The 13,543-nt window shown below is 37.5% G+C and overlaps 1 protein-coding gene across 5 annotated transcripts in view; it reads right to left on the bottom strand.

Moving 5' to 3' along the window:
• The window catches only part of DROSHA (drosha ribonuclease III), a 124,483-nt gene that overhangs the window by 75,650 nt on the left and 35,290 nt on the right, over positions 1 to 13,543 (bottom strand). For all 5 annotated transcript variants that reach the window (XM_025270434.3, XM_025270433.3, XM_006067803.4 and 2 more), the window contains 4 exon segments: positions 11,140 to 11,226; positions 4,213 to 4,284; positions 2,511 to 2,592; positions 1,451 to 1,525 (listed from right to left, as the gene is read on the bottom strand). In XM_025270434.3, coding sequence (XP_025126219.1) covers positions 1,451 to 1,525; positions 2,511 to 2,592; positions 4,213 to 4,284; positions 11,140 to 11,226 — 316 coding nt within the window.

Genomic DNA, 13,543 nt, shown 5'->3' with positions numbered 1-13,543 from the left:
ACAAAAGCTGGAGGAAAATCTACACCAGAATGAATAGATAAGATAAAAACCACAAAAGACGAATCAGAGAGCCAGAGGCAAGTAAGGAGCGTGCAGCAGGCGGAACACACTAAAAGCCCAGGTATCATATCAGGGAGGAGATGCAACTGAAGCGTGTCCACTGGATTCAGTCTGACATCAGCAGCTACAGCGGGGTGAGGGCATGTAAGGGGGTGTGGGATGCCACAGCAAAGCCAGGCTGTGAACAGCCCAGCCAGGCTGTGAACAGCCCAGAATCCAACAGGCTCCTGGATGGCTCTGAAGCATGGGGGAGGCAAGTGCTCCCCCACGTCCATGAGGAGGGGAGCATGAGCATGACGCTGAACTCGTGAACTGCTGATGTGTAAATGTGGGCAGAGAGCTGACATGCTGAAAAGCTCCCCAGCTGAAATGATAAACCACAGATTTATCGCAGCAGTCATTTTTCTTTCCTCCTGTATCACCAAGAGGCCCAAATTATCAGAGAAGAAAAGGCAAATGGTTGAACTGACATTTCCACAGAAGGTGGTGGTTATTAGCACAAGGGGCTGAGGCCACTAGAGCTGAGAGACAAAAGTCAGAGGAGAGGACTGAAGCAGGAAAACAAAGAAAGGTGGCTGCACACATTGAGAAAAAAGAAGATTCAGGCAGAAGCAAAGGGAACAAGGAAATGAGGAACTGGAAGTATAAGTGGATGTCACCAGAAAGTGAGACACAAGAATGAGATTCCAGGGAAGAATTCACTTAGGATGGTGAAGATTTTACAAACAAAAAGGCATCCAAATATCTCATTAAAAGCCCAACCATTTAAAAAAAAATTCTAAATACAATGCCATATCTCACAGCTAGCCTCCTGACAAAAATTTTTAAAAGTTAAAATTTTGCTTTGAAAAACATAGCAGTCATAGATTTACTTATATATATGTAATATAAATATTACATGTAATTAAATATATATTTAATTTCATGAGAATAAATTTTTCTGTACTATAAAATGAATAAAAGTATATGTCAAAAAAGAAAAAAAATTCCCATAAAACCACTATCTTACTACAACTATTACTGCAGTTATTTTTAGCATAGTTATAATCATATTGTTTATAAAATTTCATAAATTGTTTTCTAATTAACTATATACATTTTTTAAAGCCACACACATTTTTCCACTTTAATTTTAATACTTGTATGATATTTTATCAAGTAGACTCTCAAATTTTTGAAATAAATTCTCCCACTGCTTACCTAATTTGGGGCTGTCATAAATTATGCAGGGGTATAAGTCAGCATGTATAATATTACATTTTCATGCCTCACCTGAGAAGTAGATAATTAAGTGTCTGAGGTGGGAAAGTTGTCCCTAAAGATTGAAAGGAGAATGGCTCATTTTCAGATGTACTATCTCACCAGGTCACTGACAAGCCAAAAGATTTACCTGGAAGAAATCTTACAAAACGTGGCATAAAATGAAATCTTGGACAGCAGGGAGGACTGTCTTCAAACAAAGGACCTAAAGCAAACAAGTGAAAAGGAAAGAAAAAATAAATAAAACTGCCTTGAGAAACAAACACTGAAACTTAATTCCCAAGATTTATGATAACTAAACAAAAACACCAACACCAACAGAAGGAGGGACATAACAAACACTGCCCCCACTTCTACTCAATAGCTGAATCAATCATGTGGCAACTGCCTCAAACATCCCATGAAGAGTGAGGAGACCCCCCCCCACCAAGAAAGGGAAGAATGAAAGCCCCAGGGATATATACAGTATATAGCATATATAGTAAAACTAGTTTTAGAAATTCAAAGATATAAAGATTTTTGTTATAACTGAACTACTGCATGATAAATATGCCTGTGTTTTCGCTGTGTCCCATTTTAATCAATACAACTGGGGGGAAAAACAGAGAAATACTATTCAAAATTTGGTTTGAAAAGCTGTTCATCAACACACTGTTTTAAAAATAAATAAATAAATGTCTGATGGAATAGACGCATTTCCAAGAGTAAATTATTATCCAAGAATCAAGTATCAAGTTTTGAACTGATGTAGCATACGGTGTGTGTGTGTTTTAAGAGTTAACTAACTGTGTTTAAGAGTTAACTAACATCTGTTTTAATGAACTGTCATTTTGGAAGAAGTTTATTACAGTAAAGTCCAACAGACTTAAGATATTAACTAATGAGATTTCCCCAATGCAGATAAATCAAGGTAGTTACTCAACATAACTGATACCATCTTCCTAGGTACCAGTTACTTAACAATTAATGGTAATCCTCCATAATGGACATGGTCCATCTGTAGTTAAATGAGACCCATAACAACTCATTTATGTCAAATGATAAGAAGCATGCCTATGAATAATAAACTTTTCCCTGCAGTTCAAAAGTGAGAGGAATTTCAACTATGTACCCCCACTTTTTTATAAGAGTTTTCACATAAACCACAATATTCTCCCACAAGCACTACACTTTTCTTAAATCCTATTTACCTTTGAGATTCCAGTCATACAATTCCAAAATATCTCTGAATAGGAATAATGAAAAGAGTTCAAGTCCTTTCACACAAAAATTCTGAAAAATAAACCAGAAACCCAAATTACTGTAGTACTGCAACTATATATTAACTGATGCTTCAGCTGGTTTTAGTCAAGTGTTTTAAAAAGTGTCTAATGCAACTGTACTAAAACAGTTTAATTTCCTAAAAAACTTGGCCACTGTCCTATAGTAGCTCAGTATCTTAAAACATTAATGAAGTAAGCAATAATGTCATTAGAATTCCTAAGAAAATGTGGGCTTGGCTCTTCTCAATGTACAAATAAAGTGATGTGAAATCTAGAAATCAAAGTCTCTTTTTGTCATATTTTTCTAACCCAATTACAAAACATACAAGAATCTCTTAGGGACTTTCTGTTAATTCAAATTACACACTGAGCAGCCAGCTCTGATAGATTTGTCCCCAGCACCGCCCGCCCCCCCCCCCCCCCACCTCTGCTCACCTCCACCCCTCAAGCACACCCACAATCACTATTGCCAAGTTACCATAAATTAGAGGTCTCCGTGCCAAACAAGTTCCAGCTCTTAATGAAGGCAAATAAAGGGCTACGAAAAACGACAGAACTTTGTACCAAAATTTCTGCTGTAAACAAGCTTAACAGATGATATATCTGCAAGTGAGACTTGTCTCATAATTCTTCCTCCTACTTGTTTTGCTCGGGGTTCATAAATCACCCTGCGTGAGATCACGCCAGAAGTCGTCAACTTTTACAATAGCAAATGAAGGCTTATGACCTTAAAAATCAAAAGGAAGCAAAAAAGCCCTTCCAAGCTGAAGAATGAAGGGGCGGCCCTTTCTCCTTAATTCTTTTTGAAAGACAGGTAGAATTAACAGGACTTGCCCAGAATGAAATAGGTGCAAACTAAGCATGCGTGTCATGCTCATCAATCCCCGTGGGTGCTCCGCTGCCCTCAACAGAGCCACACTGTTAAACAAGGTTTGCGAGAGGAGCCAGGGGCTCAGGAAACTGACCCCAACTCCAACACAATGTTAAGTGCACAAGCTCGTTTGCTGTCTGGTTGTTATTTCTTAGTGTGATTTGTTGACACCACTAAAGTCAAGATCAGGCAATGAATCATTCTGAGATTCACATTAATCTTGCTTTGGAATTTTAAACCTCTTGCATATATTTAGATAAATCTGCTGCTGAGCATCCGCAGTGAAAAACAATTATGAAAAATATGTAAATATATGGGAAGAAAAATGAACCAAGCATTGATCTTGTCACTGGAGATAATGAATAAGATTATTCCCACAGTTATCAGATTCAGTTTCACTTTTCTAATTTCCTCTCTGATAATGACCAGTAACCAAAAGCTGTCCCTTGTCCAAAACAAACTAGAAACAGATGTAATGTTACCATCACGTAACTTTCAGTAGCTGCAACACAGAGGAGAAACGGGTTCAAAAATAGGTCAAAAAGTTGGAAAATGACCTGAATTTTAACCTCGTTCCTAAAGCCACATCTGACTACAGTTACAACTGACTGGTCTTTTTCAACAGTGAACACAATACTTTAAGAGTATCCTTATGGCAAAACGCCAGCGCTGGTCAAGTTCAGTGCTTTAAAAATATATAACTATGGAATAAACAAAAGAGCAAACTGCATCAAGCTGTTAAATAATCTTCTCTCTTACCTCAGGCATCATCTCTTCTATGAAATGAATCGTGTAGTCTATGTTGAATCTAATTACTTTGCACAGTGGAATCTGTAATAAGAAGAAGGAGGGGGTCAGTTTCAAAATGCCTTCCTGTGCTCACCACTGTACACGTGTTGGCTACCTGACCCAGAAGGCCATGAACCAAATGAGAAAGTTTCACCTTAATCTAAGCTGCTAACAATACTGCACATGAAGCTTGACCACAACTGCTGGATTTTAATGCAAGAACCCAGCTGACCTGGTCTCTACAGGAAACCTGCATAATGTTGGTGTTTAATTAACTGTATTAGCAGCAGCAACACAAACATGACAAGAACTCATTAAATCCAAATATATTGCCTCTGAAGAATTAATAAAACCACGAATACTTCTTTCTCTCAGATTTTTAAAACCTTTCAGAATCTTCAGCTCTTCAGGCAGATCCGGGATAGCAGGCTGACAATTCACCAGTTACAGATTCATAAGTCACTGAAGTACACACAACTCATGCTGCCTTTCTGGCTCTGGAGCAAAAGCAATCATGGCAATAAAAATAATAATAGCTAACACTTACTAGCTAGGTAGGCCCTGTTCTACTGTTTCATATACTGTCACTCACGTAGCCATCCTGTGAGACAGGTACAATTATTCTCCCTAGTGTACAGTGGAAGAAACAAAAAACAGAGAATCAGATACTTTGCCTAAGGTAGTATATGTGTGTGTGTGTGTGTGTGTGTGCGTGTGTGTGTATGTTAGTCGCTCACTCGTGTCCGACTTTTTGCGACCCTATGGACCATAGCCCACCAGGCTCCTCTGTCCATGGGATTCTCCAGGCAAGGGTACTGGAGTGGGTTGCCATGCCCTCCTCCAGGGGACCTTCATGACCCAGGGGTAAAACATGTGTCTCTTACATCTCCTGCATTGGTAGGTCGGTTCTTTACCACTAGTGCCACCTGATAACAGGCATCTGGTGAATTAGAAACCCTTGCTCCTGACCTCAGTTCTAAGCCATTAGGGTATCCACCTCTCATTACCTAATACTGTCCTAATAATATCTGTCCTAATGCTCAGAGTATGTGTGAAGATGAAGGAAAGCTCAGATGAAATAAATCCACATCTGTCTTGCTTTATAAATGTATCATCAGATACCAGCCTAGTGCCCACATTTAAGAGGTTTTCTCTAGGCCTATTTTTGAATGAACGGAGGACTGACAAAGGGAGGGGTGTGAGGTTAGAGCAGTGGTTTGCCTGAGTAGCTGGGGAAAATAATAGACTCAGAAGCCCTAGAGATGTGTTAAGTAGGCTTTTCTGGCCACTCGATCTGTCCATAAGACGATTTTATATAAATGTCATCGTTTTTACAAACCACAGCAATTAGAAAGAAACAAATTTTAATTCCACCAGCAAAAGGAATGGTAAGAAAAACAAACAGTCTTACAATGCCATCTACTGGAAATCTTTTTCTCAGAAATGACGTTTAGCTCTTCGGTGCTTTTTTTTTTTGAAGGATAGTGGCTAATTTAAGTGAAATTCATAATTAACTTTAATAAGAGATCCATTTTCAACTTTCTCGTGGTAATGGGTTCTAAACCAGCTGAAGCGACATGCTAAGGTCACTATCATTTTGAAGTTCTTTCTTCCTACAAGCATTTAAAAATATTTGAGCATAGTTTATGAATAATTTGTGCAATTATTCATAGTTTTAAAATACATTACTAACAACCGATAGATTCATAGATACTCTAAAATAGGCCACACCCTCTATCTTTTAAAAAGGCAGAGATCTAAGAGAAAAGCATGAAAACAAGCATAAATAGAGTGTGATACAGTGTAACCTGTCAGAGTGCCATTAAAAAAACAAACAAAATGTTGAATAGTATAAAGTACAAAAGAATCAAAGAGGAGGTAACATTTGAGTTGAGTCTTTAAAGATGAGAAGGAATTTTCCAGGTCATTCAGAAAATTAACTGGGAAAGAAAAAGGTGTTTGTTTATTATTTTAAATTAATTTTTATCGGAGTATAGTTGCTTTATAAAGTTGTGTTAGTTTCTACTGTCCAGCAAAGTCAATCAGTCACAGATATACATGTATCTCCTCCCTTTTTTATTTCCTTCCCATTCAGGTCACCACAGTGCATTAAAGAACAGGAATTTAGTTTCTAGCAAGACAGAGAAAAAGAAGCTGGGGCCAAAATAGGTCATTTAGCTCTTCAGGAGTGAAATGAATGGAGACAGAGACACAAGGAAATTCTAGAAAGTATGAACTATATTCTGCAGATCTTATAAACCAGGTTAAGGATTCAGAGCTATCCTTATGGCAGCAAGAAGTCATTCAAGTGCTATAAGTGAGAGACCAACACAGTTTCACATGGTCGCTGTGTAAACACAGCAAGGAGCAAGGCAAGAGACCAGGAGTCTAACGGAACAGCCCAGGAGCCAAATGAAGAGAAGTCCAAAAGAGGAAGGGGAAGACTTTTAGACATAGGAGATGGGACGGAAATCCACAGCGACCATTCTAACCTGGAAATGAAAGAGAGAGAACAGAGGATAATTTCCAAGTTTCTAGCCTAAGGGAATAGATAGGTCAGGATGACATCAAAACAAGGAAATTCACAGGTAACCCTGCTGCTGCTGCTGCTAAGTCGCTTCAGTCGTGTCTGACTCTGTGCGACCCCATAGACGGCAGCCCACCAAGCTCCCCCGTCCCTGGGATTCTCCCTAAGTCCCTTAAACTCAGTACACAGAGAAGATGGCCAGTTCAGTTTCACACAAGTTGAGGGTGAGGTACCTGAGGGGACATCAAGGTGGGTGTGTCCAATGCGCAATCTGAAATGTGAGTGTGAAGCACAGAGCCATGTGTCAAAGCTATAAATATTGATGTCAGAACATGCATGAGAGGAAAAAACATGGGTGACATTGCATTATGTGGGGAGTGCATTCAGGAGAGAAAAGGACCAGAGCCCTTGGGAAGAGTCAAGAGGCAGAGAAAGAGCAGAAGTGTAAACTTGACTCCTTCCGCTCTGTGCAACAGCAGCTCTGCTGATGATTAAAGCAGTTACAGTCCCTTCCTCAATGACTTCAACTAAAATCACTTTGGGGGACTCCTTCTTTAACCTCTCCTCTTACACATGCTGTATTTCCCTTGGGGCAGTCACCCATACCACTAGACCCCTTCTCAGACACACAAATTCGGGAAGGCAGAGTCTCCCTTTCTATTCAAACTTCTATCTCTAAGACTCAAAGAGAACTTGTCCTTTTCCTATATATTGGGAACTCAGTTGATCAAGAGCTCAGTCGGCCAATCAAACAATATAAACGCCCTTGATCTTTTCTTAAAACATGTTTGAGTAGTGACTAACACAAACTCCCATCTCATCCTACCAGAAACAAATCAAAAAACCATTCCTAAACTTCTATATTCTAACTCTACTATTTCCAGGCACTAAATGACTACAATCCAGGACAGAGAGGCCATTGGAAATGGAAAGCCAATTAAGGCAGCAGGGAAAGGATCATGGCATTTCTTTGTGCTTTTGAGGGCAGGATAAAATATTATGTATGTACAACACAAATCTAGGTAACCATAGTTATGTTATCAAAGTCCTTAAAAGCACCAGGTATTATAAGTAATAACAAATGTACTACATAAATAGATAAAATTCTCCTGGAATGCTCTATACTTAGCCAACAAGGCTTTCAATCCACTTTAATTCAAGAAGACCTTAAGAGAACCTGTCAAAACTAAACTGGGTTGAGATTCTAACATTACCATCATTTACATGCTCTTCATGCTGATGTGTTCTCTCTGGCAAGAAAATGAATCAGAACAGTAAAGCGATTTAATAATTCTTTTTCTTGGGAGGCTATTTCAAATTCAAGAGGCCTTTGATGGATCTAATTCCTATGAACTGTACAACACTTAGCTTAAAACTCGATTTATTTTATCAACATCTCTAACATAAATGATGGGGCTTATCTTCTCATTACAGAGTTAAGTTCTCAAGTTCTGAGAGCTTGAATATTTATATATATATATATATATATATATATATATATATGCTGAAGCCAGGAATTTTTCAGTCCTATCTTTTATTTTATAGCAACAGTAACAACTGCAATTAATTTCACACTAGCAGCCTCTCAGTGCCAAAACCTTGTGTTGAGAAACTTTAATAAAGCTCAAAGAATCACTTCCAGGTCACATAGTTACCAACAATCAGTTTAAAAAAAAAAAAAGAATTAGAAGAAAAACTCAAATGTCTGTCTGACATCCAAAATAATAAGTGCCAAATGTACTGTGTATTAAACATCATGATAAACACTTTTCATGTGTCATCTCATTTATTTTTTATAAAAGCCAGTAAGAGTACCATAACTAATAACCTCTATTTTACAGATGAGAAAAGTCAAGGCTTATAAAAATTGAAATGTCAAATCATACAGCTAGTAAATAGAATCATTAATGTTTAAACCCTCTCTGAAGCCATACAGCTTCCTTCTTTAAAGTGACCCTAAAAGTTAAAATGAGATCTACATTACTCAAAGGGAATTAAGAGATAAGATAGATAATTTTCAAGTATTTTCATGGTAACTAACTATTGTATTTGCAAGTCCTCTGAGGGAAAAAAGAGAGAAATATATAATGTAGGGGCTCAGTTCAGTTCAGTTCAGTCTCTCAGTTGTGTCCGACTCTTTGCCACCCCATGAATCGCAGCACTCTAGGCCTCCCTGTCCATCACCAACTCCCGGAGTTCACCCAGACTCACGTCCATCGAGTCAGTGATGCCATCCAGCCATCTCATCCTCTGTCATCCCTTCTCCTCCTGCCCCCAATCCCTCCCAGTATCAGAGTCTTTTCCAATGAGTCAACTCTTTGCATGAGGTGGCGCAATGTAAATGTAGGGGCAAGATGGACTAAATGACTTCTAAAGGCCTTTGCAACTCTAAGACTGAGATTTAGTGTAACAAAGGGTTTGAGGACCTAATTGAGACATTTAAAAAGTAATAAAATAAGAAACCTCCAAATTTAAAACATCCTAGTGCCTTTTCATAAAAACTGTTTAAAAATTATCTGAACAACCTAAACATCCATTGACAGATGAATGGATAAAGAAGATGTGGTATGTATATACAATGGAATACTACTCAGCTATAAGAAAGAACAAAGTGGGGAGGGAGGTTTAGGAGGGAGGGGACATATGTATACCTATGGCTGATTCATGTTGAAATTTGACAGAAAACAACAAAATAGCAATTCTTCTTCAATTAAAAAAGTAATTAATTAAAAAAGACCGAAATGTCATTTGAAGCAACAAGGATGCAATTAGAGATTATCGTACTAAGTGAAGTACGTCAGAAAGAGAGAGACAAATGCCATACTGTGTCACTTACACGTGGAATCTAAAATATAGCACAAATTAACCTTTTTACAAAACAGAAACAAATACACAAACAGAGAGTAGATTTGTGGTTGCCAAGGGAGAGGGGATGAAGAGGGATATACTAAGAGATTGCAAACTATTACACTTAGAATGGATAAAACAACAAGATCCTACTGTATAGCACTGGGAACTGTATCCTGGGATAAACCATAATGCAAAAGAATATAAAAAAGAATGTATATGTGTGTATAACTGAGTCATTTTGCTGTATAGCAGAGATTAGCACACCATATAAATCAACTTTACTTCAATTAAAAAAAAATAGTCCAATTTAAAAGTTTGTAAGTATGGATGGTGATGGATGTTAATTAGACTTATCATGGTGATCACTTCACAATATATACAAATACTGAATCATTATGCTGTATATATGAAACTAGTAACATTATATGTCAATTATACCTCAGTAAAAAATATAGTTCAATATTACACAATTTTCTATATTATGGTTCACCCTAGAGATATGTGATATGTATTATCAAGTGATTTTATTTTTACACTTACAATGTAATCATCTTCTCAAAAAAAATTCTCTGAAATAAAATATACTGTGGCATAAAGAAAATCTCATTAAGGAACAATTTGTTTTAAATTAGTATCACTACTATGGAATCATGTCTACTAAAAAAAATAGAAAGTGGAAAGATTAGACAAAGGTTTTATTCTTTACTCTCCAATGGAACAGAATTTCACATTCCAAATAAACTAAAATAACCTTTCAAACTGCAGATATAATTTCTTTTAACTAAACCAGAAAGAATTAAAGAACATTCTACTTCAATGTACATATACCGTAGCTATAAATTCAGTAAGTTCTATAGCAGTGTCTTGACTGACTCATGGATACCTCTACATTCCCTTCCTGAGTCACCAGTGAATTCCACTCTACATCCAACTAGAATACACAATAAGTAAGACAACCCCTAAGACAGCTCGCTTTAAAACAGAAAGATTTTGACTTGCAGGACTTCCATCTGAACCGATTACCAACAGATCGGTCTTAATACCTGAGAATATCATGATCTGTATGTCAAAGTCTCTTAAAGAGGACGTCTTCCTGGGATGCAAAAGCAGAGAACTATGAAGTTAACTCAGGCCCTGAACAAGCTCCATTTCTTTACCTGTGACTCACAGACTAAGTAATAGCTTCTCCTTAAAACTTTCCAGCTCTCTTTTCAAGGACACCCACCCCAAAATAGTTTTGACACATTACTCCACAGTTTATCCTTCTTTTTCAATCTTTCACACTCTCAAATGTTATTCTGATACATGTTTACTTACACCATCTAATGTGGACCAAACCTGTGACTCATTAGCACAGATGTCACACTCCCACCTGACACACACTGCCGCTGACTTCCTGTAGCTTAGGCAAAGGGATATAAAGCAGTTGTTACTTAGAAGTCAGAGGAAAAGAAATTTCCTTTGACTTTTAGAAAGGGGGCACAGGGAAGGAGAAAGTTGGCCAATTAGCACATACTTACATTGGTCAGGGGGGCGTGTGCAAACATAGAAAATCCTTCAAAGATGTACTCGTGATCATCATATTCAATAACAGTTGGCCTGTCAGTCTAAAAGCAAACAGAAACATGAAGCATGAACAAATGATATGATTTTTACATGCACAGTATCTATCAGAACAAAAGCAAACAACCAAAGCAAGCAAGTACAGACTCCTGCTCACGCTCTCCCAGACACCAGGGAGAAACTTTACAAAGAAGTTGAACTCTAGCTTGGTAGGATTCTCTGACTTCAGTTATATACTAGATAATCAAGGAGGTTTATTATGGCTGCCATAAAGGAAAAAAGGCTACATGACTTCATTTTCTAGGAACTTCTTTTATTTAATTTCATAATACCACCAGTCCTGTTCCTACTCAACTATATTTGTGTACTAACAGAAGTCCTAACAGGAAAAAGATAATCACATAGCCAGATCAAAGCTCAAAGTAGAGAAGACTAAGCATCACAGCAGTCAAGACAAGCAGCAGCCTGGAAGGCTCTGAAGGCCCCAGGGTGCCAGCGGCTCCTTCCCTCACAGCTCCATCCCCAGACCCTCCAAGGAAAAGCCCAGCCAGCAAACACTGTAACAAACCAATTCTTGCATAATGTCAAAGATCTTAATTACCTGAAAATAGAATCTAATCAAAATATACAAATGCTGATCTAAGCATAAGAGATTCTGTTCATTATGCCATTCTTATGGTCTGCCATTTTTAATCCTAAATGCTAAACATGGAGCAAATGATCAAGATTAGAAACCTAAAAGACATGTTTTTTCTACATAAATATTGAACATTATTCTTTTAAACATTTACATATATATAAACATTTATGCACACACACATATATATATATGAAAAGCTTAGGTGGGTAGGGGGAACTAAAGAATATCCTAATGCACATTTGTTTTTCTAATATTACTGTTATCTCCCATCTGAATAACTCAACAAAGTTGTCCTAAATTAAATATAATGAGAGAACTTTAAACGAAATAATAATGGTAAAGCCGTTTTGGAAAATAGTTTGGTAGTTCCTCAGAATACTAAACACAGATTTACCACACGGTCCAGCAACTCTAGTCCTAGAGTTATACTCAAAGGAAAGGAAAACATACATCCACACAAAAACTTGTAAATAAACGTTCACAGCAGCATTATTCATAATAGCCCAAAAGTGGATACCACCCAAATGTTCTCTGACTGATGAATGGATAAATCAAATATAGTATATCCATACAGCAGTAAAAAGGAATGAAGTTACATATTATACCATGGATGAATCTTGAAAACATTTTGCTAAGCAGAAGAAACCAAAATGATCATACATTGTATGTTTTTATTCATATGAAATACTAGACTAGGCAAATGATAAAGACAAAATATGTTAGTAGTTGCTGAAGGCTGGGCAGCAGGAAAGAACTGACTGCCAATAAGTACAGGGTTTCTTTGGGAAATGATGAAAATGTTCTAAAATTAGATTGTAGTGTTAGTTTCACAATTCTTAATATCATAAAATATATATTTTAGATGGGTGAGTTATGGTATATTAATCATATTCAGGAAAGTTGTTAAAATAAATAATTATTAATAATCTAATGCTGAAGGACTTCCCTGTGGTCCAACAGCTGAGACTCTGAGCTCCCAACGCAGGGACCAGGCTTCGATCCCTGGTTGGGGAACTGGATCCCTCATGCTGCAACTAAGAGTTGGTATGCTGCAGTGAAAGATCCCGAGCACCCCAGTAAGTCCTGGAACAACCAAATAGTGTGTCCAGTCATGTCCAACTCTTTGCAACCCCATGGACTGTAGCCCGCCAGGCTCTGCTGTCCATGGCATTTCCCAGGCAAGAATACTGGAGCAGGTTGCCATTTCCTTCTCCAGGGGATCTTTCCAACCAAGGGACAGAACCTGGGCCTCTTCTATCTCATGCATTGGCAGAAGGATTCTTTACCACTGTGCCACCTGGGAAGCCCCTATACTACGCCTGATCTTAGTCAAAAAGCTGAGAAGCGATCAAAATAAATAAATAAGAAATAAACATTTAATATTCCTTCAAACAGGAAAGTAACTTTTATGTAGAAAAACATCAAAAAAAAATCTAATTTTGAAATTGAAATCTCTTAATAAAAAATGTAACCAGAATTAATTAATTATACTGCTGTCAACAGCAGTATAGCACAGCAAAATATCATACAGCCGTGCACTACAGAGTCAGTCTGCCCAGGTTCAAGTCCCCACTGTGCCACATGTTACCTGAATAATCTTCAGCAAGTTACTTAACCTTATTTGTAGAAACATGGACAACTGTCCCATCTGCATACTGGGGAAAATAATACCTACTCCATCAACTTTCTGTGAGAAATAAGTTAATACATTTCAAACACAG

The sequence above is a fragment of the Bubalus bubalis genome, chromosome 19, assembly GCF_019923935.1.
Source record: "Bubalus bubalis isolate 160015118507 breed Murrah chromosome 19, NDDB_SH_1, whole genome shotgun sequence".
In the NCBI taxonomy this organism is placed as follows: domain Eukaryota; kingdom Metazoa; phylum Chordata; class Mammalia; order Artiodactyla; family Bovidae; genus Bubalus; species Bubalus bubalis.
This window is presented reverse-complemented; position numbering and strand designations above follow the sequence as displayed.